This window comes from Tetrao urogallus (genome assembly GCF_951394365.1).
Source record: "Tetrao urogallus genome assembly, chromosome: 6".
Lineage (NCBI taxonomy): Eukaryota > Metazoa > Chordata > Aves > Galliformes > Phasianidae > Tetrao > Tetrao urogallus.
In genome coordinates this window covers 53,346,739-53,373,455 of record NC_136819.1, presented here as the reverse complement: position 1 = coordinate 53,373,455, position 26,717 = coordinate 53,346,739, and the positions used below count along the sequence as shown (strand labels likewise).

Below are 26,717 nucleotides of genomic sequence, written 5' to 3'. Positions count from 1 at the left end.
ATGTAGGGGGCTGCTGTGTATATTAGCTGCTGCAGTTTTCACTGTGGGATCAAGTCTGCCAAGGGCAGGTACCTTATACACCTCTCCTAGAGGATTTGCGGAGTTAGAGGGGATGGAGAAAGGCCTCCAAGCCCTGGAAACTCTTTTTTGTCCAAAAGGTGTATGATACTTACAAAATTGGATGGTACCCTTGTCTTTTCTCACAATGATTCAGATGGCATCACCCACCCGATTTCATGTGTTTATAAGCGCTGATGTAATTTTAAATCTGAAACTGCTTTTGCAGTTTTGCGTTTGGGCCAGAGGAATACCAGTCATCCATACAGACTGGAAGGAGAGTCCTTGAGAGCAGCCCTGTGGAGAAGGACCTGGGGGGTCTTGATGGATGAAAAGCTTAACATGAGCCAGCAGTGTGCTCTTGCAGCTCAAAATTCAAATGGTATCCTGGCTCCATCAGAAGAGGGGTGGCCAGCAGGAACAGGGAGGTGGTGTCCCTCTCTACTCTGCTCTTGTGAGGCCCCATCTGGAGTACAGAGTCCAGGTCTGGAGCCCGCAGTACAAGAAAGACAGGGAGCTGTTGGAGAGGGTCCAGAGGAGAGCCACAAAGATGATCAGGGGACTGGAGCACCTCCCCTACGAAGACAGGCTGAGGGAGCTGGGCTTGTTCAGCCTGGAGAAAAGAAGGCTGGGGGTGACCTCATTGCAGCCTTTCAGTACCTAAAAGGAGCCTACAAACAGGAGAGGAATCAACTCTTTGAAAGGGTAGATAACTGCAGGACAAGGGGAGATGGTTTTAAGTTGAGGGAGGGAAGATTTAGGTAGGATGTGAGGGGGAAGTTCTTTACAGAGAGAGTGGTGAGGTGCTGGAACAGCTGCCCAGAGAGGCTGTGGATGCCCCGTCCCTGGAGGTGTTCAAGGCCAGGTTGGATGGGGCCCTGGGCAGCCTGGTCTAGCATTAAATGGGGAGGTTGGTGGCCCTGTGGCAGGGGGTTTGGAGATTTGTGATCCTTGAGGTCCCTTCCAACCCTGGCCATTCTGTGATTCTTTTGAAGATGGATTTGACTCAAAGGCTTTGTGAACATTCTCCCATGAACCAACTCGGAATGACTCCAAGGTCATCGTTAACATTATAAGATATCCTGTGAAACTCTGTGCTCTGTAAACTACTTCTGTTTTGCTAACTGGATATTCTGTAAAAATACATATTTATAGAAAATTGTTTGGTAACATCATATTTAGACATTACTTGCTTTTTTTCCTGATAGAGGTATTCTTAATTTTGCTTGCTATATGGATTCATGTGAAATGCGATTGGAAAAGCACAATAATAATTTCAGAGCAATACTGCAAACACGATTTTTATTGTTCGTTCTGTTCTCTGTTCACAGGATCTGAAAGTAAAAGCAGCAGAGCAGAAGAACCTCATTGACTTCATTGAGTCATGTGTGGAAAAAATGCAGCCACAGTTTGAGGATGGTGTGAAATCAGAACCCAGGTACAAAGCAATAAAATCACTCCCCACATTCAGTTATGTACAACTTCCCAAACCCACAGAAACTTTGCAGGAGCACTGTTTAGAGTGATGTGTGCTTGTAGAAGAAAAATTGCAGGAGCTGGGGGATTTCTACTGTCAGCAGTCTGGGGAAACTGAGTGTCGTTTATGTGACAGCTTCCTTGATGCTGGGCTGAGTGGAATGCCCACAGTCAGTCTTGATGTCAGGCAGGACTGATGCCTTCCATGAGCTGAAGCAGGCCAAGCAGAGGACAAGTTGGGTGTCTGTTCCCAGCCATGCATTTGGTTGCATTCTGTTTTGGGGACAGGTATAATAGAAACTAGTCTTACACCAGCAGTTTTACAAGTCTAGTTTTGTTTATTCTACTTTAGTATTTGACATTCTAATAATTTTTTCTTAATACAGCAATGGGGAATCTGATCCAAAAAGCAAGCAGGCTGATCCCACCTTAGCTCCAAAGGACCAAACGGGTAATAAATGGCAATATTTACAACAAGAGCTTTCCTCAAAGATGAAGTCTCCTCTCTGCCAGCTTGTGGAACCTCAGGTCCGTTTCAATTCAGTAAAGCACTCTTTGTGCAGCCTGTTGGTTTGGGTGAAGATAACTATTAGGGTACCTTCCTTGAGTCATTATATCATGTCTCTTCTTCATCAGATAACTGAAATCTTTGCAAGTGCTCTCTAGAAGAAATTGTTACTGCATACTGCTTTTATGATTGTCTTTTAATTTTACTTTGAGGTAGATGACTCTGGAGCTATGACTATGAAGTAGTGTGGGAACACGTAGGTGAATTCTGGCAGTTAGCATTCAGAGCTGATGTTATCTGCTTAATTCTTTTAAGGAAATTAGGCGAGTTATCCAGCCAGCTCCCAGCTGATTTTTATGGATGTGGATTAAGTCTCAGTTCTTGCAAGTGAGAACATTTTGGTCAGAAGAAACTCTAGCTTGAATTTTCTTCTATGATTCACCATAGCATTCTTGCATTCTCTCTGACATATCAAAGGTGGATTTTATACTGCCATAAGAAAGTGCTATGCATTTATTCAGAGCAGACTGCAGAATTTTACTGCTTGGAAAAAGCTAGCAGTTTTGTTCACATTCAATTAGAGTGACTAGATTTGTCCTCTGAAAGAAGAAGAGTACTGCATTAAGTGGAAGAAAATCGAGCAAGTAAAAGGATGAATGACTGCTCATACTCACGTACTGCAGTGGGCAGCAAGCCTGCTTTAATACAGGCTACAGCCTGTAGCCCCTAAAAGAGGGAATCAGAGGCTCTTTTTTTCAGTCATGCTCTGATCAGGGCACAGCCTAACCAATTTATTCTTGACAGCAAAAAGGGAATGCTATCCTAGTGTTTTATATTAATAACTTGACACTTCTATTTTAATGTTTTTTGAAAGGGATGTTATGTAGTTACCCATAGCCCAGACATCATTTGAGCTGTTCACATAACTGCAGCCTTCTCTTTCTCAACATCAGATTACAACAAAACTGAACATGCTGCCCCGGGGCGCGTTCCCAAATGCAGGAGCCTCAACCGTGGAAGAGCTGAAAACATACACTGTGCAGCTGGGAGACCTAAGCCAAGAAGCAAACGTGGTACATGCACAGGTAAAAATGGCATGTTTTAGCATTGCCAAAAACACCAGGAAATCTAGACACAATGCACTGTTTGGGCATTGAGAAATATAGACAATAATCTTAGTATTGCAAACGGGACTCATTGTAGTGTACCTTTTGCAACAGCTGGGGGGTATAATGTACATTCAGCTTAGGATTTTGAGGAGAAAGATTGCAAGTTTCAACCATGACACTTGTGCTACCTGAATCCAAAGACATGCTAGTATGGATAAAGATTGTTCCAGATTGTTCTTCAGGCTCTGTTAAATGAGGACCCTGTAAATGACTTTAGTAAATAGGCAATATATGAGCTGACAAGGCAAGTTCTGTTGTGCCTGTTTCTGAATTTAGAAACCTGTGAAACTACATCCGCTCCTAATACACTAAAGGTCACTCTCAATTTTGGCCTGGACAACTCTGAGTATTGCATGTATATAGCTGTCCCATCCAAGACTGTCCTTCAGTATTTCATGAACTGCATTTTATTATTATTAGCTGACTAAACTTCTAACTTTATGCAAGCAAACAAATCTTAGGTGTGCCTTGGGTTAAAGTACTGAAAAATTCTGACTTGCCTTTACACAGGAGAATGTGGCAGAGGAAGTTTCTTCCAATTTGGACAAAAAACTGTTTGAGCTACTTCTGGCAATCAGCCGGTGCTTGGATAATATGGAGGAGATGTTAAACACCTCAGTCCTCTCCACTGAAGAGGCAGCCGTGCAGCAGGTTCTTTATGAGGTAACTTTCCTAGAACATCCAGGGGAAGGAGGAACCATGGTGGATTTCTTTTGCAACAAAAATGTATATGGCCTGACATTTCCTCTCATTTTTGCTAGTATTACATGGGAGTAGCACAATCAAGTTATTTGGTGGTGCACAGATCTGGGCCTTTTGCCCGTTAGCAAACTACCAGCTCATGTACCACTGCGTTTTACAGGCAGGTCTCCTTTGACAGAGACCATTTTCACTCATGTTATCTTTTTTCCAACTCTTTAGACTCTTTCTGTTGAGCTGCAAAAACTTCACGCTGACCTGAGTGATAAAAAGGATGATCTTTTAAAGTCTATTACCTGTGCTGGTGGGAGCACAGATGTGTTCTGTGAGTGCTTTAACAACTTACAGGCATGGTTGGAACAGACTCAAGCTGCCACTGCTTCAAGGAGCAATTCAATGAAAGCTGGGCTGGATCATAATACCAGTTATCAGGTACTGCACTGCCAAATGCACGTCTTTTTTCACAGCATCTGTTAGACTTCTCAGTGTTAATGCATTCGGGTTACAAATGAGGCATCTGTAATGGTCTTTTTTTTGGTACTGAACAAACTTGTCTTGGTCTCTCAAGAAGCAAATTTATTTTGCTTTTGCAGCGCTGTTTACAGAGCTGACTGCCTTAGAAGCCTTGATCACAGTAGAAAATTTGCATGCAAAGTATAGAAGTAACTCGGAATCCCATGTATGCTGATCTACAGGCTAAACCAAGTTTCTGCGGGGAAGGATTAGGCCAGGGAAGGGTTTGTGCATCCTTTCTTCCGCCTCGTGCATTCAGGAATGATCAAAGTTAGTGCAGTGCCAAAAGCTCTGTTGTTCTCAGAATATATGTTACGAGATGCTGCTTTTTGGGTGCAGTGTGTGCTCTACAGCTATCTGGAGAGATTGGTTGGTTGGAGGTTGGTTTAACCCTTGGTATTTACTGTTCCTTGAGATTTTGTGCCACAGTAACAGAAAGTGTGCCACAGTCTTGCAAAGTTATGTTTTCCTTTCTGAAAGAAAGAAGAACTTGGTCTTTAAAATACATTTTCTGATGTTCAGCTGAGCTGCAGTGGCTCATCATCAAGTCAGCTTATCTCTGTGCTGCTGAATAATAAAATGGTTCCTTTGAAGAACACAGTGGTGTTGTCTCCAAACAATAACAGGGCTGATACTGCTATGTTTACTCCTGCAGAATCCATTGAGCTCCATCAGTTGTCAGTAATAGACTTATTTTGTCATTTTCAGAAGAGAAGAATTTGTTTCTCTGTAAGTTTCACAGATCTTTACAGTCACAGAAGATCATTGTGACAGAGAAATCTCGGTTTTTTATACGCTGACAGGGAATTTCCCTCTCTAAATTATTCCTTTGAGCCCAGAATGTGTATGCTTTTTTGTGTGTTAAAGTGAAAAAGTGCTTTTTCTGTAAGAGAGAGTTGTCTTGTTTGCTGTATTTTTGTCTGCTTGTTACTATACTCTTGTATGTGATACACTTCTGACGATTGTTACTTTTTCAGAATGAAACTAGGCTGCTTTATGATCAATTAACTGAGAAAAAAGCTACTTTGCAACAATGTTTGAACTCAATTCGTGGACATAATGTTTCTGAGCAGCTTCAGGTAATTTCATTTGTGGGAAAAGAAAAGCTAGTGTTGCCAGTTTTCTATGATTTACTGTTTTATATTTTCAAAAGTTTGAGTCTCACTTACGTTTTAAGAATGAGAGAATGAGAGAGTTCAGTATTTATCACCCCTTTTTACCTACTCATCCCAGCCCATAGTTGGACTTAATTCCAGTCCTTTTACTAACTGATGGGGAGGAACCAGTCTCCCCACAACCTCTTAGAACAAATACACCCCAAACTATGGCAGAGAAGAGAAAATGCTACACAAAGTGCAGCACTCCACACATTATGCCTTCCTGATATTCAAAGCTCCGCTTTTTCTTCATGGAAATAGGACTGCAGTATTTGTATCTGCTCATTCAGGAGGTATAAGCACTTCATCATAGTGTGGCATTTGACCAATTAAAGTTTTCTTCAACCTCTGTAGGGATTAGCAGAGAATTAGAAATGGACAGACTGCATATCCTCCCCAGAATGCTCATCTACTTGCTGCTGGAGCAAAAAAGGGGTTCCACAAACATTTTTGTTACGGGCTCATAGCCTTGTTTACAGGCTTATTTTCTGCCAGGCTGAAAGCCTTTTCAGATCCCAAGCAGGGGCTGCTGCCTTGAACATATTCTGTGAAGCAGTCACTCTTAGAAAAAGAACATCAGCAGTACATAACTTCCCTTTGTTCAGAAAGAACTTGTCTCAATCCATCCCTGATAGAACCTTTCCAATTCATGAGAAAATGGTATTTTCTCAGGCCAGATTCCTTCTAATAATGGCTGTTGAGTTAGTAAACTGAAACATGTTGAATGTCATACTGAGACACAAGCCTGTATTTCCTTCCTGGCTGTGCCACGCAAACCCAGTAAGGTGTGCATGAACAGTCTTGTCTGTTCATCTCATAAACTTATATTTTGTCTTTAATTTCAGAAAACTGATGCCTGTGCTTTGGAACTGCAAAACTTTGAAAACCAAGTGGCAAAACTGAGAGGCTATGGGGAAAGATTCCAGTTACCTGTCACCTTAATCCAGGAAGCTTATAAATTAGAGGTAAGAACACAGTACAGTTTCTACTTATACAGCAAGGTTTGATTTTTTCTCTGCAATGTTTTTTAAGCATCAAAAGGCTGATAGTTATTTTGCAGTCTGGGAATGTGCACTTGGATTTGTAGGATTCGTTTATGTATTTCATGAATCACTAAACTTTGTTCACACTGCAGGATGTGTTGGATGACATGTGGGGGATTCTGAAAGCAAAATATGTGGAGCTGAATTCTCCTTCCATCAGTGAGAGCCAATATGAGGACTTACTTTGTGGGTTTGCAGAGCTAGTTGCTATTGGACAAGAGAAGATTGCACAAGATGCAAAGCAGCTGACAAAAAGCAGAGCAGCGCTACAGTCTCACCTGGAAAATCACAAGGTATGGGATTCTCTTCACAGCCCAGCTCCGGTCAGATGAGCACAGCCAGAACACTGTTTAACGAGTTTTCTTTGAGTATCATAGAGAAATTATCTGATAGCATACAAGAGGGACTGAAGTTCATGCAGAAAATAATGCAAAGCTTTTAATAATCCAAAATAGGTCTCACTACAACAAGAAAGAGAAGTTATTACAACTGCAGTTTTGGTTGTATATTAAGATCAGGATTTCAGTTTTGCCAGTATATAATGTGCTGTGACTTACCTCAGAACATAATGATGTGTGAAGAAAACATGTCCTTCCAATTTTTTATAATTAGATTCCTGAAGTTGCTGTCTAACAATTGAGAGCTGAGGCTTTGCTTCCAGCATTCTATGTCCTCGTGATCCGATGGAGGAAACTTAGTCATAACAGCTTTTTTTCTGAAGGGAGGGTACTTCAGATCCTCCTCTTGTCAGTCCACCGTTCCCTGTTCCCTGTGCAGTGTGTTTGATGGAAGATCCTAAGAATACACGTGCATCCCCATTGATTGTCCTGCTGCTTGATAAGAAGCCATGACCAATGCTAGTCACTGCAAAATATCTCTGTCATGTTAATGCCTTGATTTAACTGCTCCACGTAGCTCAAACTCCCTACAGAATTGCTTCAGGATGCCAAGCACTGCAGATCACTACTTTAGAGCCATAAGAATGATGCCTGTCTCTTACTCACAAATTACACTTAGCAAAGTAAAATGTTTGGAATGTATTTACAAAGGAAAACAAATATAGAATGGATTTACATTCCAAACTTACACACGTTGATTTACAAAAGAAGAAGGAACTGCAAAACTAATTGTTCCTGCCCTGGCTATCGAGACTTATCAGAGCGCTCACACAGTCTAGGATACAGTCCTAAAGTGAAATCCTTGTACCAGTATTAGTTCTTAGTGAAGAAGATCTTGATGGAAGTATAATGTTAAGTCCTTAAAACATTTTCACGGCGGAAAGTATTTTGTTGAGATTCAGCTGTTTCCCAAGGGCTTGGCTGAGCTATAACTAAATCAAGCTCTTTGTGTCCTTCCCACTTCTTAGCCCTTAGATCTGATCATGCCTGATGATTGGAGTTATCTCCCATCAAGGTTAGAGAAACTGAGTAATGGCTGTCTGGTGACAGCCAGATCCTCCCCTCACACTGAACTCAAGTATTGTTAAAACTCTTCCATTTTTGTACTCCAATATCTTTGTATTTCATATGAACCGAAGGTGTAAATGTAGATGATTTTTCTTTATAAATGCATAAATGAAAACAGTATATGCAACTCATCACTGATTCCTAGTCTGACTGCAAGAATTATCAGTAACCCATCTTGGGCTGATGCAGCATTTGGGTAGAAGGCTGCTGATCTAGCTTTGATAGACTCTGAAATCGTCTGCTTTTCTCAGTGAGCCTTCTCTCTCTTCTGCATACTCTTGCCCCAGGTGCATGGTTTCTCTTACGTGGCAAGATTTAATTTGTTTTTTCTCAGGACTTTTTCCACAACCTCATGACTCACATGGCTTTCATGCAAGCATTTTCCAAGAAAGTGAATCCCTCTGTCCTGCAAAAGAGAGAGAAATTCTGGAGAGGGCTGGTGAATGAAGTCAGATTGCTGGAGCAGAAGGCCAGCCAGTACGGTATACACTTAGAGAAGTTGTTAAAGGTAATGAGCCAAGAGAAACCCACGGTAAAAGCTGAAGGGAGAAGGAAAGGGTTCCTCTAGAAGCAACTACCACAACAGTGATTCTTTCTCTAGTAGCTGTCCTTTCATATCTCTGTTGAATAGCAACTTGTTCTCTGTGTGGCAGTAAACTGTTTTTTTGCCTTGAAGCACCTTTGGAAGTGGGCATTTCAGTCTGTTATTGTGATGTGGGTGGGACTGCATGACTTCGTTGCAGTAATTTTGTAATGCCTGGACTGACAGTAGAGCCATTGTAGTCATGAAATACTGGTGCTATTTTAAAATTAAATACAAAGGTTGCTCTTAAAACCCCCCTAAGGAAGTAAAAACTGAAGCATACCTCTTTCAAACTAAATATCTTGAAGATATTCATTGAGTTATTTTATCTGTGTGAAAATCATGTCTCGCTTTAGTACTTTCATTTTGCTTAACTGCTTATGTGTTCTGCTTCATTAACACAAGGGCTGCTTATGCTAGATTAAGCATTAAGTCTGATGTAGTGAAAATGCCCATGTGTGTTATATTAGTGATGTAATTTGTTTTTTAGGAATGGACTGAATTTGATGATGAATGTCTAGCATTCAATAAGGAGTTAGAGGCACTTGCTTCTATGTTGCCATCTGTGAATTTGGTTGAAGAAACAGAAGAAAGATTAATGGAAAGGATTGCACTTCTCCAGGTATTGATGTCTCTCTAACTAGTTTTGTTCTTGAATCTGTAAGGCTGTCAAAAGAAAAAAAAATTAGAGTATGAGGAGAAGCCAGTTTGCAGGGCACTATTTGTTGTTTTAGTCTGTGTGGTTATGTACACTGGGGACTTCTGTGTTACCTGTTATCTCCCATCCTGATTCCTGTCTGACCAATGAAAATAAAATTCCTTTTGTAGAAAATGGCAAGTAGACTACTGGCTTGTTCCCAACTGCATGCCTGATGGCAGAGCTACACCTTTATTTAGAACATCAAGTCCAGCTTAAAACATCTAAACTGTTTGAAACATACAAATATAAGGATATAAAAGCAGCCTTTGTGGTTGCTTTATAAAAATGACAAGTAGAGTTCCATAAGCTCAGTGATATGTCCTCCAAGAGAGATCTGCATTCCTCACAGGCTTGACCTTCCTATGTCTTCAGAGGACCTACTCTATTAGAAGTTTGGGAATTAGGTCTGTAGAGAGTCCAATTTTATATTTAGACCCATAGACCATAAAGTCAGAAAAGAATTACTGTGATTCAGTGTACCTGATTGTATAAAAGAGACAATGGGATGTTCTCTGAAAATTCTGAGCTGTCTTTTGAGATAAATGCACAGTAGATACTGACAATCACAGTGGCCCTCTGGTGCTTTTGATGCCCATCACAATGATATCGGAGATGCATTATATTTGCATAGCCAGTCATTGTGAAGTTGTTTGGTTTCATTTATTTCTTGAGAGTGAAGGGCTAGTTAAAAACTTAAATCTTCATTTTCTTTAATGACATCAGAAACGAAGTAGTAAAATTTTGTAAGATGTTCCTGGGAGAGGTTCAAGCACTGGAGCTTCACAGTTTCAAGGACAAAGCAAAATAAAATTCTCTGGAACATAATTCCTGTTAGACAAATATCCCTATTAATATTAAATATTCTGTCTGGAGAGAAGTGAGAAACTTATATATCATATAATTGCTCTTTTCTGCCTTCTCACCAGGACCAATCTCCTTCCCGGAATTTCTTCTTTTCCCTTTAATCATTTTGATCTTCCAACGAAGTGTCATTATGGCACAGTCATGCTTTGTTTTTATTCAGCTGTCTAGGCAAGCCCAACTGATCCTGTGTCTTTGATTTATTATCTTCTGTTCACTCTCATTCCTCCTGGCCACCATCACTCAATACTTATCCCAACAGCTTCATTCAAATGTCTGGTAACATTTTTCTAATAAGATAGACATAGAGGCCCTACTAAAAACAGGAAGGCAGTAATTTTCTGCTGGCGACGGTCATATGTTCATATGTGGCAGTCAGGTCTTACAGCTTCAGTTCATAGCCTGAAGTTTACACACAGTGAAGTACAGATTGCTTCAGAATGGAAAACAAAATACATGACAGATTGAACGTAAGATTAAGATGTTAGAACAAATGATACGTGTTTTGCTAGTCATGTTTTTGAGTTTTAAAATGTTAATTGTTTTACAAACTTGCCATATTCTAATAGCAAATCAAGAGCACTGTTGATGAGAAGCATGCCAGGCTGTACCAGATGGTGAAAGAAGGGAAGAAATTGCTGACTGCTGTGAGCTGTCCAGAAATAACAAGTCAGATCAGGAAGCTGGAAGAGCAATGGTTGTCCTTAACCAAAAAAGTTGGCAATGAACTACACAAACTTCAAACATTACTCAAACTCTTGGTCAGGTGGGTTATAACTCAGAAGGCAATTGGAGATACCAGCTTGAAATAACTGATAGGCAATTATGAAACGATGTAGTGCCTTTTACTTCAAATCAGAAAAAAATAAAGCAGTGGTAATCAGAAAACTGATCCTTTATTACATAGCAGATCTTCTTGCACTTGCTTTGTTTCCCATTTACTTTTGTGGGAACAGTTTTGATTGCTGTCACTGTTAAGTCAGAGTACAAAGGTGAAAGTTGCATTGTGCTGCTGATCATATATTTGAAGTGCTAACAGGTGCTGCAATCATGGTGACTTAAGTACTTTGACTCACATGAATGCAAGCTAGCCTTTATTCCCAAAGGCATAGTGCACAACTCCACATGTAAATGATCCCCCTTATAGACACTCAAGACCTGGTTGAAATGCTGCCTCAAGCTGGATTTCGAACCTCTCTGAAGGGGAAAGACTCAAACATGCTCTGTGCTTTCACATGGCTCTAGCCAAGTGTCAGTGTGTGAGAGGTGTCAGAATAGCACATGCCTCCTTACAGTATGGGCAATTTGGAAGGTGAGAAATACATCCTAGATTTAGGTAGGAGACATATGTCTGTGTTTTGTTTCCTTCTTTTAGCTACAACAGAGACTCAGAGGAGTTAAGGAAATGGCTGGATTCTGCTGAGCAGAGAATGAAATTTTGGAAGGAGCAGTCTCTCAACGTGTCACAAGATCTTCCCACCATCAGGGATAACATCGACAGCTTGTTTGTAAGTCTGATCTCCTACCAGATTGAGGTGATACATTATGACTTCTAATGCAAGTGATCCTTTTGAGTGTTTTTTGTATTTACCATAACCCAGAAGCTGCCAGCAAAATATGATACTGAATGACAGCATGCCCCAGAGCTACTCCATTACCTGAATGGAGAACATTGAGGCTGGGAGGCCACAGAAAAACTTCCTTTAGATTGCTAGGCCAGCCTGTGTAAAATCAGAATGGGATCCTCTCATAGATAGCTCCCAGTTACAATATATCACAATCCAGCCAAGATCTGTTAAGCATTTATAGAATAATAATAGCATGGCTTTTGTCTTGCTCCTGATGCCAAATGCCAGATACAGCAGTTTAGCTCAGCTGATAGGCCTCTTACCAACTGAAGAGAACTCATGGAGCAGGAATGAAATCACTGAGACTGTGGGGTTGGTCAGCCAAAATCAGGAAAGAGAAAACCTGTAGAAAAGCATATTCTAAATTTCATGTCCTTGCATGCTCCCTGGTGCTGTACAACCAGCCAGGATTTTCTGCCTTGATGTGAAATCTGACAGAGCATTGCATTGTGGAGGTTGGATAGGTAGGTGTGAGCTGGACAGAGATTTGAGAGCTAGGGTTGCTCCCTTGACCTCTGTGTGATTTGGAGATGGGGATATTTCTAATCCCCATGGAGCAAGAAGTAGTATCCAGCATTATACCAGGCACAAGAAGGCCTTACATATTGCCAGAACGTATTGAATTTAGATTTTCTGAACTTTACAGACTTGCTAGAATCCATTTAAGACAGTTCATCCAGTAACTGAAAACCTGGTTTGTCCTCTTTATCTAATTAAACATATAATTACCTTCTTTTAAAATTCTGTCATGCACCTCAGACATTCTCTAAGGAAGTTGATGACAAATCTTCCCTGAAGTCTTCTGTGGTGAGCACTGCCAACCAGCTCTTTCATGTGAAGCAGGCTGATACTGCAGGACTTAGGTCATCTTTGGCAAAGTTTGAGCAAAAATGGGGAGAACTGATTACACAGCTCCCAGCTATCCAAGAAAAGTTGCACCAGGTAAGGAGAAACTCTCCTGCTATCTCTCAGTTCGAGCTAAATAATTATTTTAAAATGCTACTGGGATTCAGCTGGCTGCAGTATAAGGCCTGCAAAGCAACTCTCTCTTAATTAGCTGTCTGTCTTGCTTTCAGAATATCTCTAACATTATACTGCTGTTTAATTATTACAGTGTTTTGCACATATCATCATCTTTGTGCTTTTATATGACAGTCGGTTACAATTAGAAATAATTTTATTTCAAATTTCTGAGTTCTCTAGCGTTTTTTTTTTCAATGTAAGTCACATCTTCTCTGAATCTCAGAGCTCACTGTAAAATTCATAGCCCCATAATTGCAATTATAATGTCTGAGCCCTTCTAAAAATGCAAGATGTCATCTTCCTTGATATTTCAACAAGTGGAGTGTGGAGGATTAATTGTATTTTTTACCCCCAGCTTCAAATGGAGAAACTTTCTTCGCGGGAAGCTATTGCTGAACTAATGACTTGGCTGGACCATGTGGAACAACAGCAAGGACATGAAGAACCAATAAATGCACAAAGTAGTGTAGCTCAAGTCAGAAGTCTCCTTCAGAAGTACAAGGTAAATGGAAAACTGAAAGTCCAGGCTTAGCTTGTGACTGTTCTGCTGTCACAAGCATGGAAACAGCCTAAAGACACTGTTATATCCTCATCCTTGCTCTCAGGAGGGTTCCCCAAACAGCCTCAAAGGTGCTTTCTGTTATGAAACCTTTTTGCTTCTCTGCCACACAAAACACTGCCTGCCCTGCATACAGCTTCAGCCAGCTGTCCTGTAATCTCCTTCTTGTTATGCAGTCCAGTCTGTCTCACTCATTCTCTTTCTCTGGCATTTACATTATAGGATGTGTTAAGCAGGAAAGCTTTGCTTCCTTACAGAGCTTGTCTCTCCATTTGTGCTGTACTTCAGTCCACCTTTTCACCAAGCAATACCTTGTAATTTTGGAGCACTGTTGCAAGAACCCATTTAACTGGAGAACTTGGATTTTGAATATAATATTTTATCAAGAGAGAGGACCTGCTAAGAAAGAAGGAGCAGGTCTATGACCCTGCATAGAGGCTGCAGCAGACTAATGACTGTTTAGATGCTAAAGCTCCAATAACAGAGTTTTATTGCTCCAGTCTCAGGAAGGGTTCACACCATTCTTGTACGTCTGCAGATGTCAGGGAGCCCAACCTCAAGGCACAAATCCTACATAGATCTATTTTTTCTCTGGCCTTGCAGGGCTACCAAGGGGTGCTCTGGGCTCAGGCAGGACAATGTTTCCTAGCCTCTGGTGGCTGCTGTTCTCAGGTGCTTTGATACTGCCCACTATGTCACTGGAACTGATCAGATTAAAACTGCTGAGCTCATTGTTTTATGCTTTTGTTCCTTTTTGGTTGTTTGTTTTAATTCCTCCAGGAATATGTGATGGAAATGAACTTTAAGCAGTGGATGGTAGATTTTGTGAACCAGTCGCTCTTGCAAATGAGCACTTGTGACGTGGAAAGCAAGCGGTATGAAAGGACAGAATTTGCTGAGTGTCTTGGCGAGGTGAACTTGCGGTGGCACAGGCTGCAGGCATCCCTGAACAGAAAGGTTTGATTGCATTTAATTGCTTTCTGTCTCACAACTCTGATCTTGGCAATACCAGTGCTCTGTATTTTGCAAACACTCTTTCTCCAAAAGCACTACTGAACACAGATTTTTATATTTACATTCAAAGTTCAATTTAGAAAAAAAAAAAAATACTGTAGTCTCAAATTTTGTCATGGAGGGGCAGCCCTGTTTCTGCCCACCCCTAGGTTTGTGTAAATTAGAATGTTCTGTAACTTTTAGATACAAGACCTAGAACACCTTCTGGAAGATGCTACCGAAAACGAGAACAAAGCACAGACTTTATGCAACTGGCTGGAAGCACAGAGCGATCGAATGAGGTCTTTACAAACCCCAGCAAGTCTCATCTCTGCGCAGAACACATTAGATGATTGCAAGGTAAAATATTGTGTAAGTGGGATATTATTGTACAAAATGTACGTAACACTTCACTTAAAATATAAAATATACTGGGGGGTCAGAATGAGAGAAAGACAGGTACCTTTGGCTAAAATATTGCCCTATTCACAGCAAGATACAGTGCTTGGGTGCAGGTGGCTAAAATGTTTCATTAAAATTATTTGCTCAATAAAAACGAGATCAAAATTTGATAAAGTTTTAGGGACAGAAGGCTGGGGAAAGAAAGATCATGACTTTAAGTGTAGCTTTATAGGGAATTGTTATGGCCCACTGTGTGTGTAAATATTTATAATTGTTGTGTAATGAACATTGTATTAAGATGGAGTCTTTCTGCATCTGGAGAGCTACGAGGAGGCCTACATGGTGGCTGAGGAATTAGCTCTTGATGATCTCTTCCCAGACATGATGTCCATACTGACACTAAAGGTTCTGGTTCTACCTGCAGAAGACTGCCTAAGCAGCTGCTGTCATTTTGAATTCCTACAGACAACTGTTCAGTACTGGGGCTAAAATGGTGGTGGTGCTGCATGGCCGAAGAAGACTGGTTTTAAAAAGTCGAGTTTATCTAAGCTCTTTACACAGAAACGTTTTTCTATGTTGTCATTAATAGATCTTATTTATCATCATTGTTACAGCTTTTACTTCCTTCTCTCTCTCGTTTCTCATTTAGGACCTAGAAAATCAGCTTGCAATTAAATCCAAAATGCTTGATGAGCTGAAGCAGAGTATGTCTTTGAATGGTAGTACAGAACAAACCCCTGAGGTGTTGTCTTTCAAAATAGCTGACCTGTGTGAAATGAAGGACAGTGTGGTCGGCCAGGTAAATGATTTGATTGCATTTCAGAATTCCTCCAGCACATATACTTTCCACTGTTGTTATTAATTTTCTTTATGAAGTATCAGAAGCTGGTACAAAAAACAAAACAAAACCAAAAAACCCACAGAGTATTCTTAATCTTAACCTTTCAAGAACTTCCATTTCAGTCTGTCCCATACCAGAAACCAATGTGTTTCCAAAATGAAGAAAGAAAAAAAGTTTGATGTCAAAACAGTTTGAATACACTGGGGGGAGGTACAGAGACCCATCTGCAGTTTAAGAAAATAAAGAAATGGCATGGATATTTTTCTGTTATCTTATGCTTTCTTACTTGATCTGCTTCTCTAGTTTGTACTCCGGTCTTCTTTGTCTGGAATGTGCTCCATTTGCACTGGAGCTTTTTTGCCTCCCAGCTGCCCTTTCCTCTTCATGACTGGATGGCTTCCACTGTCTTCAAACCCTACATAGTCCTCAGTTGCTTCAAGGAAAAACAGGCAGATTGGTTTTCCATACAAACTGACTCCAGCACAGTCTGCATCCGTAGTTATATTAGCTTTAGACTTGAAACTGATCTTTCTTACCTAGGTGTAATTGGTAGATACAAAAGATCTAATAATGGCTACAGCTAAGGGTTTTAATTTCTGATAATAAGTAGCCATATATTGCTGAGGATTATGTGTGATCCAGCAATTCTGTTTATAGATAAGATTCCTTTATACTTTTTATTACAAGTGCTCTGATCTCATTCCTCAAAACTTTGTGAAACTTGAATCCTTTTACTTGAACTCTTCCATATGAGACATCAGTCCAGGATGAGGTTGCACCTTCTTGCTTAATGTCTCAACTGAGGTTATGTAGTTGTTTCTCATCTAGAAAACAGATTTGTGGGTATGTGCGTGATGAAAAAGGAAAGTTCTTCATTTTGGTGTGGAGCTGAGGTTTGAATTTGGCAGGATTAGCAGCATAGTGATTAGTGATTCTAATTAGAATCTGTAGGTCATGTTAATTTTAGTATTTTATGACTTAAGTGTGGAACTTAGAAACTGCAGCTTGTTACATCCTAGTTGTTTGCACGAGCAATGAAACTCAAAGCACAGTCTTCTTCCTGTGTACGACTGGCCTCAGCAGGAGCCTGGCTGTGACTTCAAATACATGGCTAAGGAGATGTAGTGCCTTGCTTGTACTATCCATAGTTTGATCTTGAGACTGTGAATCTGAGGCCCGGAGACATTTCATGAGTATAATGTCTTTCTGTCTTCGTGTGGGTGGTGATTTGCTGCAGGCTACAAAAAGCAATTAGAGATTCTTCCCACCTACACCATGATTCAAATGAGAATAATGTTGATTAATCCATTTACTCCTGTGTGCCTGGAACTGTGATACTGTGCTATGGTGATTCACGCAGTCTATTTAGTGCGCGCTATGGTTTGGAAAAGCTTTCATCTTCCATTAAGTGGATGCATAGCTGGAACTGAAATCTGTCACCTGAACAGGTTCCATGGAAACATGCTTTTTGCCTTGCCCAGTTTGCCAAAGCACCTGGTAGTGGCATGAGTGAAAGAAGATACTGAACTAGATTAATGTTTCATCTAACCCAGGACATACACTGTGTTCTTACCTGATACTGAAGGGTAAAAATGGTAAGTCACACTGAAGGAGTGTGGAAACTTGCTTGCCCCAGGGCAACAAGATTGCAATAATGAAAGAAGCAAAGAGAAAATGAGAAGGAAATCTCTCATTTGACTGCGCAAGAGAATCCCATAGTTCCTAGACAGTAGTTTTGGCAGGCTGTATTGTTAAGAGATTGTAACACAAGTTGTTTGTTTGTAGGTTGCACAGCTGAAAACCTCAATGCAGTCAATACTGGAGCAATGGAAAGTATATGATGACATTTATGCAGAAGTCAGCCTGCTGATGACAAGATATTTGTACTGCATAGACCAGTGCAAGCCCTCTGTGCCATCACTGGAAGCTTTGAAGAAACAGGTCAAAACTCTCCAGGTAAATCTGCTGAAGTAGCCTTAATTCTGTGCTTACTTCTGTGCCTTCAAACAAACTTCACTGAGAAAGAACCACACATTTTTCTCTCAAGCAGCTTCCTTTTTACTGTAGTGCCTCAGAAGTCAGTGGATTTTTTTTTTTTTTACTTATTTATTCTTTTCTCACCAGAGACACTGAGGCTTGTTTCTAGATTTCTCACTTTAAACTTTGCATTCACTAAGGAAATGAAAGATGTTGGCTCTTGGCTCATTGGCTGAAATGGAATTTACCCTTTCACTTCCATTTCCCAGGGAGATGACCTGCCATCACGCTTCAGCTAGAGGAGATACAGTGCACCAGGGGTGTGAGAGAAAGTTGGGCAAGGAACCATGTCTCTAGATTTGTGGGTTGTCCTGCTGCTGTTATAGAGGCTGAGTTCTTACAGTGGGCATTCTGACTGGCCTTGGGTCTGACTGCTTTAAAAAGATATGGCTAAAATCTTCTTACCTGTCTTTACACCTGTGTCAGAGTACCTCTTTTGGCTCATCTTCAAGTTACATCAGCAGTGGTGCATGTCAGACCAAGATGGTAAATCCTGGGCACATCTCAGCAATAAAGTTTGCTTAAACATTTCCACTCTCATCTAGGAACAAATAATAAATAAGAGGAACTGGGGACCTTCTTACCTCTTTCCTTACATCACCTTATTCATCTTTAATCTGGACCATTTCCTAATGTGATCCATGGCAGGGTTCTGCAATCTCCTGTGTCAGGAGGAGAGGAATACAGAGGAGATGGAGACATGAGTTACTGAGCCAACTTTAACACTAATAGAAATTTCCAAGGAACAGCAGAAAAAACAAGATTCTGATTCCTAGTGCATTAATTTTGTAACTTCAAAGCAATGGGTTTTCACTTCAGTTGCTGACTGACATAAGCTGACTGAAGAATTTTTTCACTTTGACCCCTTCTCTTTTAATTTCTTAATTTTTAGGATCACACATTACATTCTTTGCAAACTTTCTGATCTGTGCTGCAGGTGTGTAGCATTATTGCTACTGTATCCCTTCTGATCTATGGTGGAAGCTATGCATGTGTCACTGATCTTCACAACTCATTTAAATAATCCGTTTTGCAGTCTCTTCAGGATGAGTTGGAGAACAGTGAAGAAAGTTGGGCCAAGCTCCAGGCAGCTGCCAATAATCTGAAGAAGAACTGCTCCCCCTCCTTTGCAGAGATTATCGATCAGAAGTGCACAGAGGCACATACCAGGTATGCTTACAAAAAAGAGCCACATTTGTTAGTATTAAATAAAATTGCTGAGGTAGGATTTCAATGTATGTCATGTTTTTAAATCTGTTAGCAATGCTTGGCTGTCTCGGGGTACCCTTGTGAAGAGTGGCTGATGCTACCTGTTTTGTGATGGATCACACAGCACTAAACGATGCTGTGTCAAGTGGCTTTCAGTAACCCGAATGTGAATGCAAAGAAACTCCCTTAGGACTCCTACACCAAATCATATTCTGATTCATGAAGTGCATCTCCAAGCAAAATGCTCTTATCATAATTTGATATGTTGGCAGGTGGAGCTCAGTAAATGAAGACATCACAGATCAGCTGCGGACAGCACAAGCAACGCTTCAGCTCTGGGAGCCCTGTGATAGTTTATGTACTGAGGCAGCAGCCAAGCTACAGCAGCATGAAGAGCAGTGCACTCAGCTTTTGGATGCCCGCATGCCTGAAGATAATATGATAGAAACCCTGAAACAGAGGATACAGGATGTAAAGGTACATGAATAAGTTTCTGCTGCCTTATACAAACCAGGATTTATTTACAAAAAAAAAAAAACCCAACAAACCATCAAATCTAATGAATGCCTTCTTTTTCCCTTGCACCAAAAAAATAATCCAGTCAGTGGAAAACATGAAATCTGTTTTTTCCTATTAACAGAAACTTTTCTTTCCTTCAGATACTTTGACCAGGTCCCGAGGCCAAATCAAACTACAGTTAGCATAGGGACCAAAGAGGAGCAATAATATTTAGTCTCTGTCCCTTTCTGCTCTATACAAAAAATCATGCCTATGCTGGAGAGGATCATTAAACCAAAGATGATTTACTTTAAGCAGCACAGCTTGGGAGGAGAGATAATATCTACTAGATCAGTAGCTGTCAAAAAAAAAGACCAGTTTGCCAGAATACAGGACCACCTTGAGGTCTCTTACAGTTGTCTTTAACTTGGTTTTATTTGATTTTGGTCCTTTTTTTGGCCTGGTCTGATAAGTTCACAGATTTCTGAGCTCATTATATTATTCCAGACACTGCTGACTTTAGGTAAATTGGATTTCATACTGAGACCACAGAGTACATTTGACTCTTTCAGGAGGCAAACTGTCGTTAGGTTCTGACATTTTTGGTTTCTTCAAAATGCAATAAAGAAATACAGTAATCCTTATTTCAGAACAGAGCAGAGATTTGTCACACTTTATGCAACTTTATCCACATACTGGAAGAAGTTCAAAGTCTCCTATTTTGCATGTAGCCAACTGAGAAATTTTCTGTTAAGGGAAAGAGAGCTCATGTGTTTCTTACCATGTCAGAAATAACTAAGAGTGGCAAAACTTAGGACAAAGCATTTTAACTTCTTTCTGGTCTGTTAATAGCTGTGAGATGTAAACAAGTTAGCAAAGAGGCATCACGTTTTCTGGAAATTTTTGGAAAGATTTTTGCACCTACTAAGCATGGCATAACCACTAGCATGCCAGTAAATCTGTAGGTCCTGTTCTAGTTTGCATGAGTAGGATATATATAATTTATTGTATTTTGCAAAATGAATGAGGAATTGGAAGAATGGGGAACAGTGACATCGAGTTACATGTATGTGAAATTACATGTGCATTTTAAGTTGTATTTTAATCTATCTAATTTTATCCTGTAGTAGATATTACCACAATAAATACAGATAAAGTCCAGTGCACAGTGTAAGAAATCAGAACGGTTTTTCTCGTGTGACAAGGGATAGGACACAAGGAAATGACCTCAAGTTGCACAGTAGGGGTACAGGAATGATGTCAGGAAGAATTTATTTGTGGAAAAGGAGGTTAGTCATTGGAATAGGAAAGTGATGGAGTTGCCATGCCTGGAGGTATTTAAAAGGTGTGTGGCTATAGCAGTTACAGACATTTTAATGGTGGACATGGTAGTGTTAAGCAGTAGATGGACTTGATGATCATATGGGTCTTTTCTGACCTAAATGGTTCTGTAATTTCAAATTATTGACTTGCTAAAGCAGTAGCTTACAATATGATCCATTCCAAAGACAGAGGTAAGGATCTAAGAGCCATTTTCCTTTTAAGGGAAGCATGTCTGTTCTTTACCATCAATCAAAAGCCTTTGTTTGATACAGTAAAGACAATATACAGTGGCAAATTGCAGGGAGAGACATGGTTAAAAGTAAATGACGCTTATAGTCAGTGGTATTTCACAATGACTTCTTGCTATTCCTTGTCCAGCTGTCAAGTTTGTAACAGTGATATTTCTCAATTTCAGTATGAGCCAGTTTCTCCATCTGCTAGTGTAAATCTGGTCTGTAGAGATGGATGTGCTAATCTCTCTCCCTGATCCGTTCTGTAAAAACAGTAAAGCCCACTGCCTGCACCGGTGTTCCATTGAACTTTGGCCTGAGCCTTTCCCAGCACTAGAGTCAGGGGGTGCAACTCCTGTTATCCTCTGAGTGAAAGTCTGAATTTGGCTCACAGAGGAGATCAACCAAAAGAGCTTAGTTACAGCAACAAAAGATACTAAATGAAAATGGCACATGAATGAAGATCTGATTCGTTTGCTGACCTTTTCTTTTTTAATTTCCTCTTCTCTCATCAGAATTTACAGAATGGTCTTCAGAACATAGTGGGATGCCGTTCCCAAATTTCTGAGTTGGCTGATCAGATAAAACAGCAGGCTGGGACAGCTGCACACGCCGTTGTGTTGGAGAAGCTGCAACCGTTCCAGAGAGCATCCTATTTGGAAAAGATGTTGCAGAGGAAGTTAGATGAATTGGAGGTACTTCTATGAATAGAAAATTAGTTGTCAGAGTGTGTTAAATTCTTCACTGGAGTCCTGTATTCCGTGAATGAAAATGAAACTAAAATAATAAATTAAAACTCAGGTTTTTTATAAAAATAAAACTCGGTGGTATGGTCAACTAGGTAAGGAAATAACACTTGAAGCCAAAAGGACAGATGAAAGAAGGGTTTCAGCCTCATGTCTGCTTGCGGTGCTATAACAAGCCTTTGTAAGTAGACTCTCAGATGATTACAAGTCAGGAAACTCTTTTTATTATGAACTTTAAGCTGTAAACATTCTCAGCTCTGCTTGGAACAATCGTAAGGGCTCCAGTTTGCCTCAAAAAGAATGAAAACAGTGTACCTAAAACCAATCCAGATCTACAAGAACGTATTCCAGATGCCCACATTTCTTCCAGATATTTAAGAATCTCTCAAGAATTAGAGATTCTGTTTCTTGACATTTGCTTTGGCTTAAATTTTGCACTTACCCAGTGCAAACAGTGAATTTCCCTCAGTGAGTTATAAATACATTGGAAGTTGGATTGAACATCTGTTTGTCTTCCTGATAGTACTGCTCATTGCTTCTTTTTGTATAGCAAATATATATTATTAAACCAGCTCATAATTAATGTAAATCTGCAATGTTCATTCTAGTTCAATCTTTTACAACTGGAGGATTTTAAGAACTGTCTTGAAACTCTGGAGGGTCATGTGAAGAATTGCACAGATGCCTTTGATAGTCTTCATCTAGACGGAGAAACAGACAACTCAGAATTGCTCATGGTATGTTTGATTTCCCTAGTACAAAAAGATGAATAATCAGGATTTAAGAGCCCCAATTAAGGAATTATATGTTCTAAGTATCATAGATTTGTCACTTGCAACAGAGTAACTGTAATCTCTTCCCAAAAAATTGTTAAAATACATAAAAATTAGCTGTGTGTCACAAGAAAAATGGATTGTGAGAAGGAAATTCACATGGATTTGGAGTTGATGGGAGATCCTTTTTCCCAGCTTAATTCTGCAGTGACCTAGTCTTTGTACCATACACACAGGGTACAGTTAATCTGCAAGTACCAGCACGTGTGTATCTGCTCAGTACTATCAAGAAAGTGGGCCTCCTGTAAGAAAACTGACCTGTTTGTTTCCTATAAACTCTAAGGTTAACATAAAAATGTGGTTTCTTGGGTTAGCATTTTGATTGCAATCAAATTCCCTTTTACTTCCAGAATCACACTCTAGAGCTTGCTGCCCTTTCTCCAAGCATAGAGAGTTTGAATGAAGCAAGCATTAAGCTGCCCCTCAGTGACTTCATCCTGAAGAAGATGCAGAGCCTGACTCGGCAGTGGAGCCAGAAGACAGCAACTGCTTTGGAACATTGCAGGTGTGAAAGGCAAACAAAAAATGTCGTTACTGTTTTGTTTTCTTTGAGGAAAATGAAATTAAAGCATGGGAAATATTTCTAGCTGTTCACAGCTTTCTCAGGGAGTTTCTACATTGGATTTCTACCCTTCTAACTTACTCCAGAGTATTTCTGTGGTTCTACAGTTCTGTGACATAGTGGCTAGTTCTGTTCCAAGTCACTTGAAGCAAAAACGTAAAGGGCTTTAAGTGAAGAAAGGTAGAAAAGTGCCAAGCAAAACCCTACTGTGTTAGCATTGGTAACGGCCACGTTAATGCATATGCAAACATATGCAGGAAACTAACCACCAGCAAAATAGTTCTTGAAGATTTCTTTTGTTTTACAGTGTGCTTGAGGGAACTCAAACTGATGAAAAGAAATTCCTTCAGAAATGTGAAAACTGGATGAAATTCCTAGAAAAAATGAAAGAGGCCCTGAAGACAAATGTTCCAGGACGATTTGAAGAACTGCAAGAGCAACAGAGAGTCTATGAGGTAAAGCTAACTCTGAAAATCAAAATATCTTGAATGATGAAGGTGTTAGGAAATCCTTGGAAAATACTGTTCCTTTCAAATTTACATCTGTGTAGAGTTTTACAGAGCATTTCATTCTTTTGAAATGTGACTTTGTACTTATCCTGAGAAAAGCTCTGAAATGTGAAAATTTTAAAATGAATGGATTGCTTTCTGCACGGGTCAGAGCTTTAAGAGTGTATCCCTGTGGTGCACTGCAGAAGCCCTAGCTTTTGCCAGCCCTGAGCTTGGTTGCCTCTCTGCCTGTCCCACAGTCCTGGAGCCCATGGTCCATGGCAACTTGCTAGGCAGTTTGCTGAGGATTTGGCAGGAACCTCACCAGGTCCTGGGAGAACTGCATTTTAAAGAAAATATCTTCGTGGCAGTTTTCTTTTCTGACCAGCTTGAAGGTTTTGGTGGAAATCTGTTTTCAAACATTTGCTGTTGTTAGAGGGATACCCTTAACACCTGTATGGGAAACTGGAGAAATAAACAAAATACTGGTAAAAAGTCATGTGGTAAAAGTTTAGTGTCAGAAACTCCTACAGTGAGCTTTGTGCTACTGCAGTGGGCAAGAGCTTCACAGTACCCCAAGGAACTGATGTTAATTCCATGTGGTATAAAGTCTCTGCGTGTTAATGATATTCACTGGGATCAAGTAGGAATTCTTTGCTCCCTCTTATGCTTCTCCAAATCAGTTCACTTGTTGCAATAAAACGTAATAAAACAAGTACAGCAAAGGGTGGATTCAGCCTTGTGTCACTTTTTCATACCTTTCTTATGGTTTTCAGTCTAGATTGCATTTCTCATGAGTGAATCCAGCAAACATCAGCTCCTTTTGTGTTACCACATAGGTGCAAATTCTTCCTGGTATTATGAAAGTGTGGAATCTTTTAGGGTGCATACGATGATAGCACTGGAAAATACTTTTAAAAGTATTTTAAAATTTAAAATTTTATGTGCTGTCAACGCAGAGGAGCAGAACCAGCTTTCACAGCAAGGATTGTGCAATGAATAGTTAAAACTGTTGTTCTTATGGTATTTTCAGATGCTGCAAACTGAGATTTCCATAAATCAGCAGACATTTAATTCTATCATAGCAAAAGTTCTACTGTTCCTGGAATCTGGAGAAGCAGAAAAAAGGTAATGCATTTGTTTTTCTCGTGAAGATCTTGCTAATTCAACGAGTAGGTTCTCCTCTTTGCATTCAGGATTAGACACAAAGTCAAATTGCTGACCAGATTTTCTCTTTAAATGATCTCCTGGCGCGTTTTGCAAAAGTGTGAAGGAGCTGCAAACAGAAACACATGTGCTCAGGCTCCACTTTTGATAGTAACTGGATGTTCTGCCAAATAAGATTAGTTAATTGGTCCTATACATGAAGCTTCCTTGTCTGCTGCTGCTTCCCTGCAGTTGTTTGAACAGTGTAGTTGAGAGGCCTACTTCTTGCAGAGGGTAATGAGAATGCTGCATGTAAAGGTCCCTTTCTCTCTTCCCAGACCTCCTCACTTCAAATTAAAGTACAGAGGTATGAGACTGTTTACACTGCCCCAAGCTCAAATGGTGGTGCATTAAGTCATTGACCCCACACGATCCAGAACACAACAGCTAAACCTGTTTTTTATTACGATGTTATGCTTTTCTCTTAATCAGTGTAGAGAAAGAAGAGGCACAAAATGTTTGTGAGCAAAGATTCAAATGCCTCAGGCATTTCTGCTGTGAAGATAGCACTCCTCTCTGCTAGAGCTTGCTTCCACAGAGTTGGCAGGACAAAACTTCAGTGGAAAGTCCATAGCTTGGCTTAAAGATGCCAGGGAAAATAGGGCTCAATTAAGTGAAGCTACTAGATTTTTTTGTTGAAGCTAACCCCACAAACACATCTGTATAAGAGCTAATATGGGCATCGTGATCTCCTGTAGAGAAACAGAAGGGATAGCCAGGGGCTCTCTTTAATCATTCCATCTAGATGTGATGGGTCATCTAAACATGTTGCAGGAGAAGTGAAACTGTTCAGGTGGGTTCAATAGCAACACTGACCCTTTTCACTTTGTAGTTACATCCCCCTGCTATAGGATTCAGTGATGGTTGAACTTGCCATTATAGGCTGTTAAAGGGACAAATCAATTTTGCTGCACAATGAGACATCTTGTGTCACCTGCATTATCTTCCGTGTTCTTCAGACAAATATTTAGTGCATATTGTTTCTGTGATTGCTGTACTTCGTATGTTGCTATAACTCAATAGCAAGAATGACTTGCATTATCTATTTTTGTATCATGTAAAAGTTATTTTGCTTTGGAAATGGACTATGTAGAGCAGAGCTAACCTTGTGGATGTATAGAGTTTTTTGCTTAGTTGGGCACTGTAATAGGAATTTTACAATATTCCAAATGTAAACCCAACATAATTATTGGAAAATACAGCCTTGAGGTCAAAATATTTTACCGCTCAACACCTGTTGTCTGCAGGACAGAGTTTATTCCCAAGCTCACGTTGCTGAAAGAGCAGTGGCAGAATGTTATCTGGTTGGTTCAGCAGCGGAAGAAAGATATCGATGGACTCGTGAGCCAGTGGCAGCTCTTCAGGGGTTCTCTGCAGAGCCTCAGCAGATTCCTTGCTGATACAAACAGCTTCCTCACAGCCGTCAAGAGCCAGGACTGCTACAGCCTGTACCACCTTAGAAATCTAATTCATGATTTCAAGGTATTGTATGTCTTTCTGATGAATCTAAAACCTGTGATTTCCCTCAGATTGAAACTTCTCTCCAGTAAGAAGAAAGAGCTTTAAAAAAACCTGAATGTGTGATGATGTGTGTCGTGTGTGTGCAGGAGTGGACAGGAGGTGCCAGGAGCAGAAGGCAGAGAACTTGCAAGGGCATCTGTCCCTGGGGCTACCACTCTAGAATGCACTGAAACCAGGCAGCAATTTTTCAGAGCAGTGCATTCTGCATTTTTCATGCAATGGAAATCATGTTTCCCTTTGTTCATGCTGGCTGTCTTGGCTTTTCACTGAATTAACCTCCTTGTTTTATAGGAAAGCTAGAAGAATCAGTGAACTTGGTGGTTGCTTAAATAAATCTAAAACATTTAAAAATGTATTCAAGTCCTCTATTTGTGCTTCCAAAGTTT

At 40.2% G+C, this 26,717-nt stretch overlaps 1 protein-coding gene across 1 annotated transcript in view; it reads left to right on the top strand.

Annotated features, from left to right (window-relative positions):
- SYNE2 (spectrin repeat containing nuclear envelope protein 2) overlaps positions 1 to 26,717 on the top strand; it is a gene marked incomplete at its 5' end in the record, with an annotated part of 154,318 nt that overhangs the window by 89,486 nt on the left and 38,115 nt on the right. Inside the window, 26 exons of the mRNA XM_079537488.1 lie at positions 1,389 to 1,495; positions 1,920 to 2,061; positions 2,995 to 3,126; positions 3,721 to 3,873; positions 4,132 to 4,341; positions 5,400 to 5,501; positions 6,425 to 6,544; positions 6,715 to 6,915; positions 8,423 to 8,596; positions 9,162 to 9,293; positions 10,802 to 10,998; positions 11,608 to 11,740; positions 12,620 to 12,802; positions 13,239 to 13,385; positions 14,223 to 14,399; positions 14,640 to 14,795; positions 15,487 to 15,636; positions 17,464 to 17,634; positions 18,752 to 18,885; positions 19,197 to 19,401; positions 21,491 to 21,670; positions 22,330 to 22,458; positions 22,905 to 23,059; positions 23,424 to 23,571; positions 24,638 to 24,732; positions 26,058 to 26,292. Of these exons, the coding sequence (XP_079393614.1) occupies positions 1,389 to 1,495; positions 1,920 to 2,061; positions 2,995 to 3,126; positions 3,721 to 3,873; positions 4,132 to 4,341; positions 5,400 to 5,501; positions 6,425 to 6,544; positions 6,715 to 6,915; positions 8,423 to 8,596; positions 9,162 to 9,293; positions 10,802 to 10,998; positions 11,608 to 11,740; positions 12,620 to 12,802; positions 13,239 to 13,385; positions 14,223 to 14,399; positions 14,640 to 14,795; positions 15,487 to 15,636; positions 17,464 to 17,634; positions 18,752 to 18,885; positions 19,197 to 19,401; positions 21,491 to 21,670; positions 22,330 to 22,458; positions 22,905 to 23,059; positions 23,424 to 23,571; positions 24,638 to 24,732; positions 26,058 to 26,292 (4,068 nt within the window). The remainder of the gene's footprint in view (positions 1 to 1,388; positions 1,496 to 1,919; positions 2,062 to 2,994; positions 3,127 to 3,720; positions 3,874 to 4,131; positions 4,342 to 5,399; positions 5,502 to 6,424; positions 6,545 to 6,714; positions 6,916 to 8,422; positions 8,597 to 9,161; positions 9,294 to 10,801; positions 10,999 to 11,607; positions 11,741 to 12,619; positions 12,803 to 13,238; positions 13,386 to 14,222; positions 14,400 to 14,639; positions 14,796 to 15,486; positions 15,637 to 17,463; positions 17,635 to 18,751; positions 18,886 to 19,196; positions 19,402 to 21,490; positions 21,671 to 22,329; positions 22,459 to 22,904; positions 23,060 to 23,423; positions 23,572 to 24,637; positions 24,733 to 26,057; positions 26,293 to 26,717) is intronic.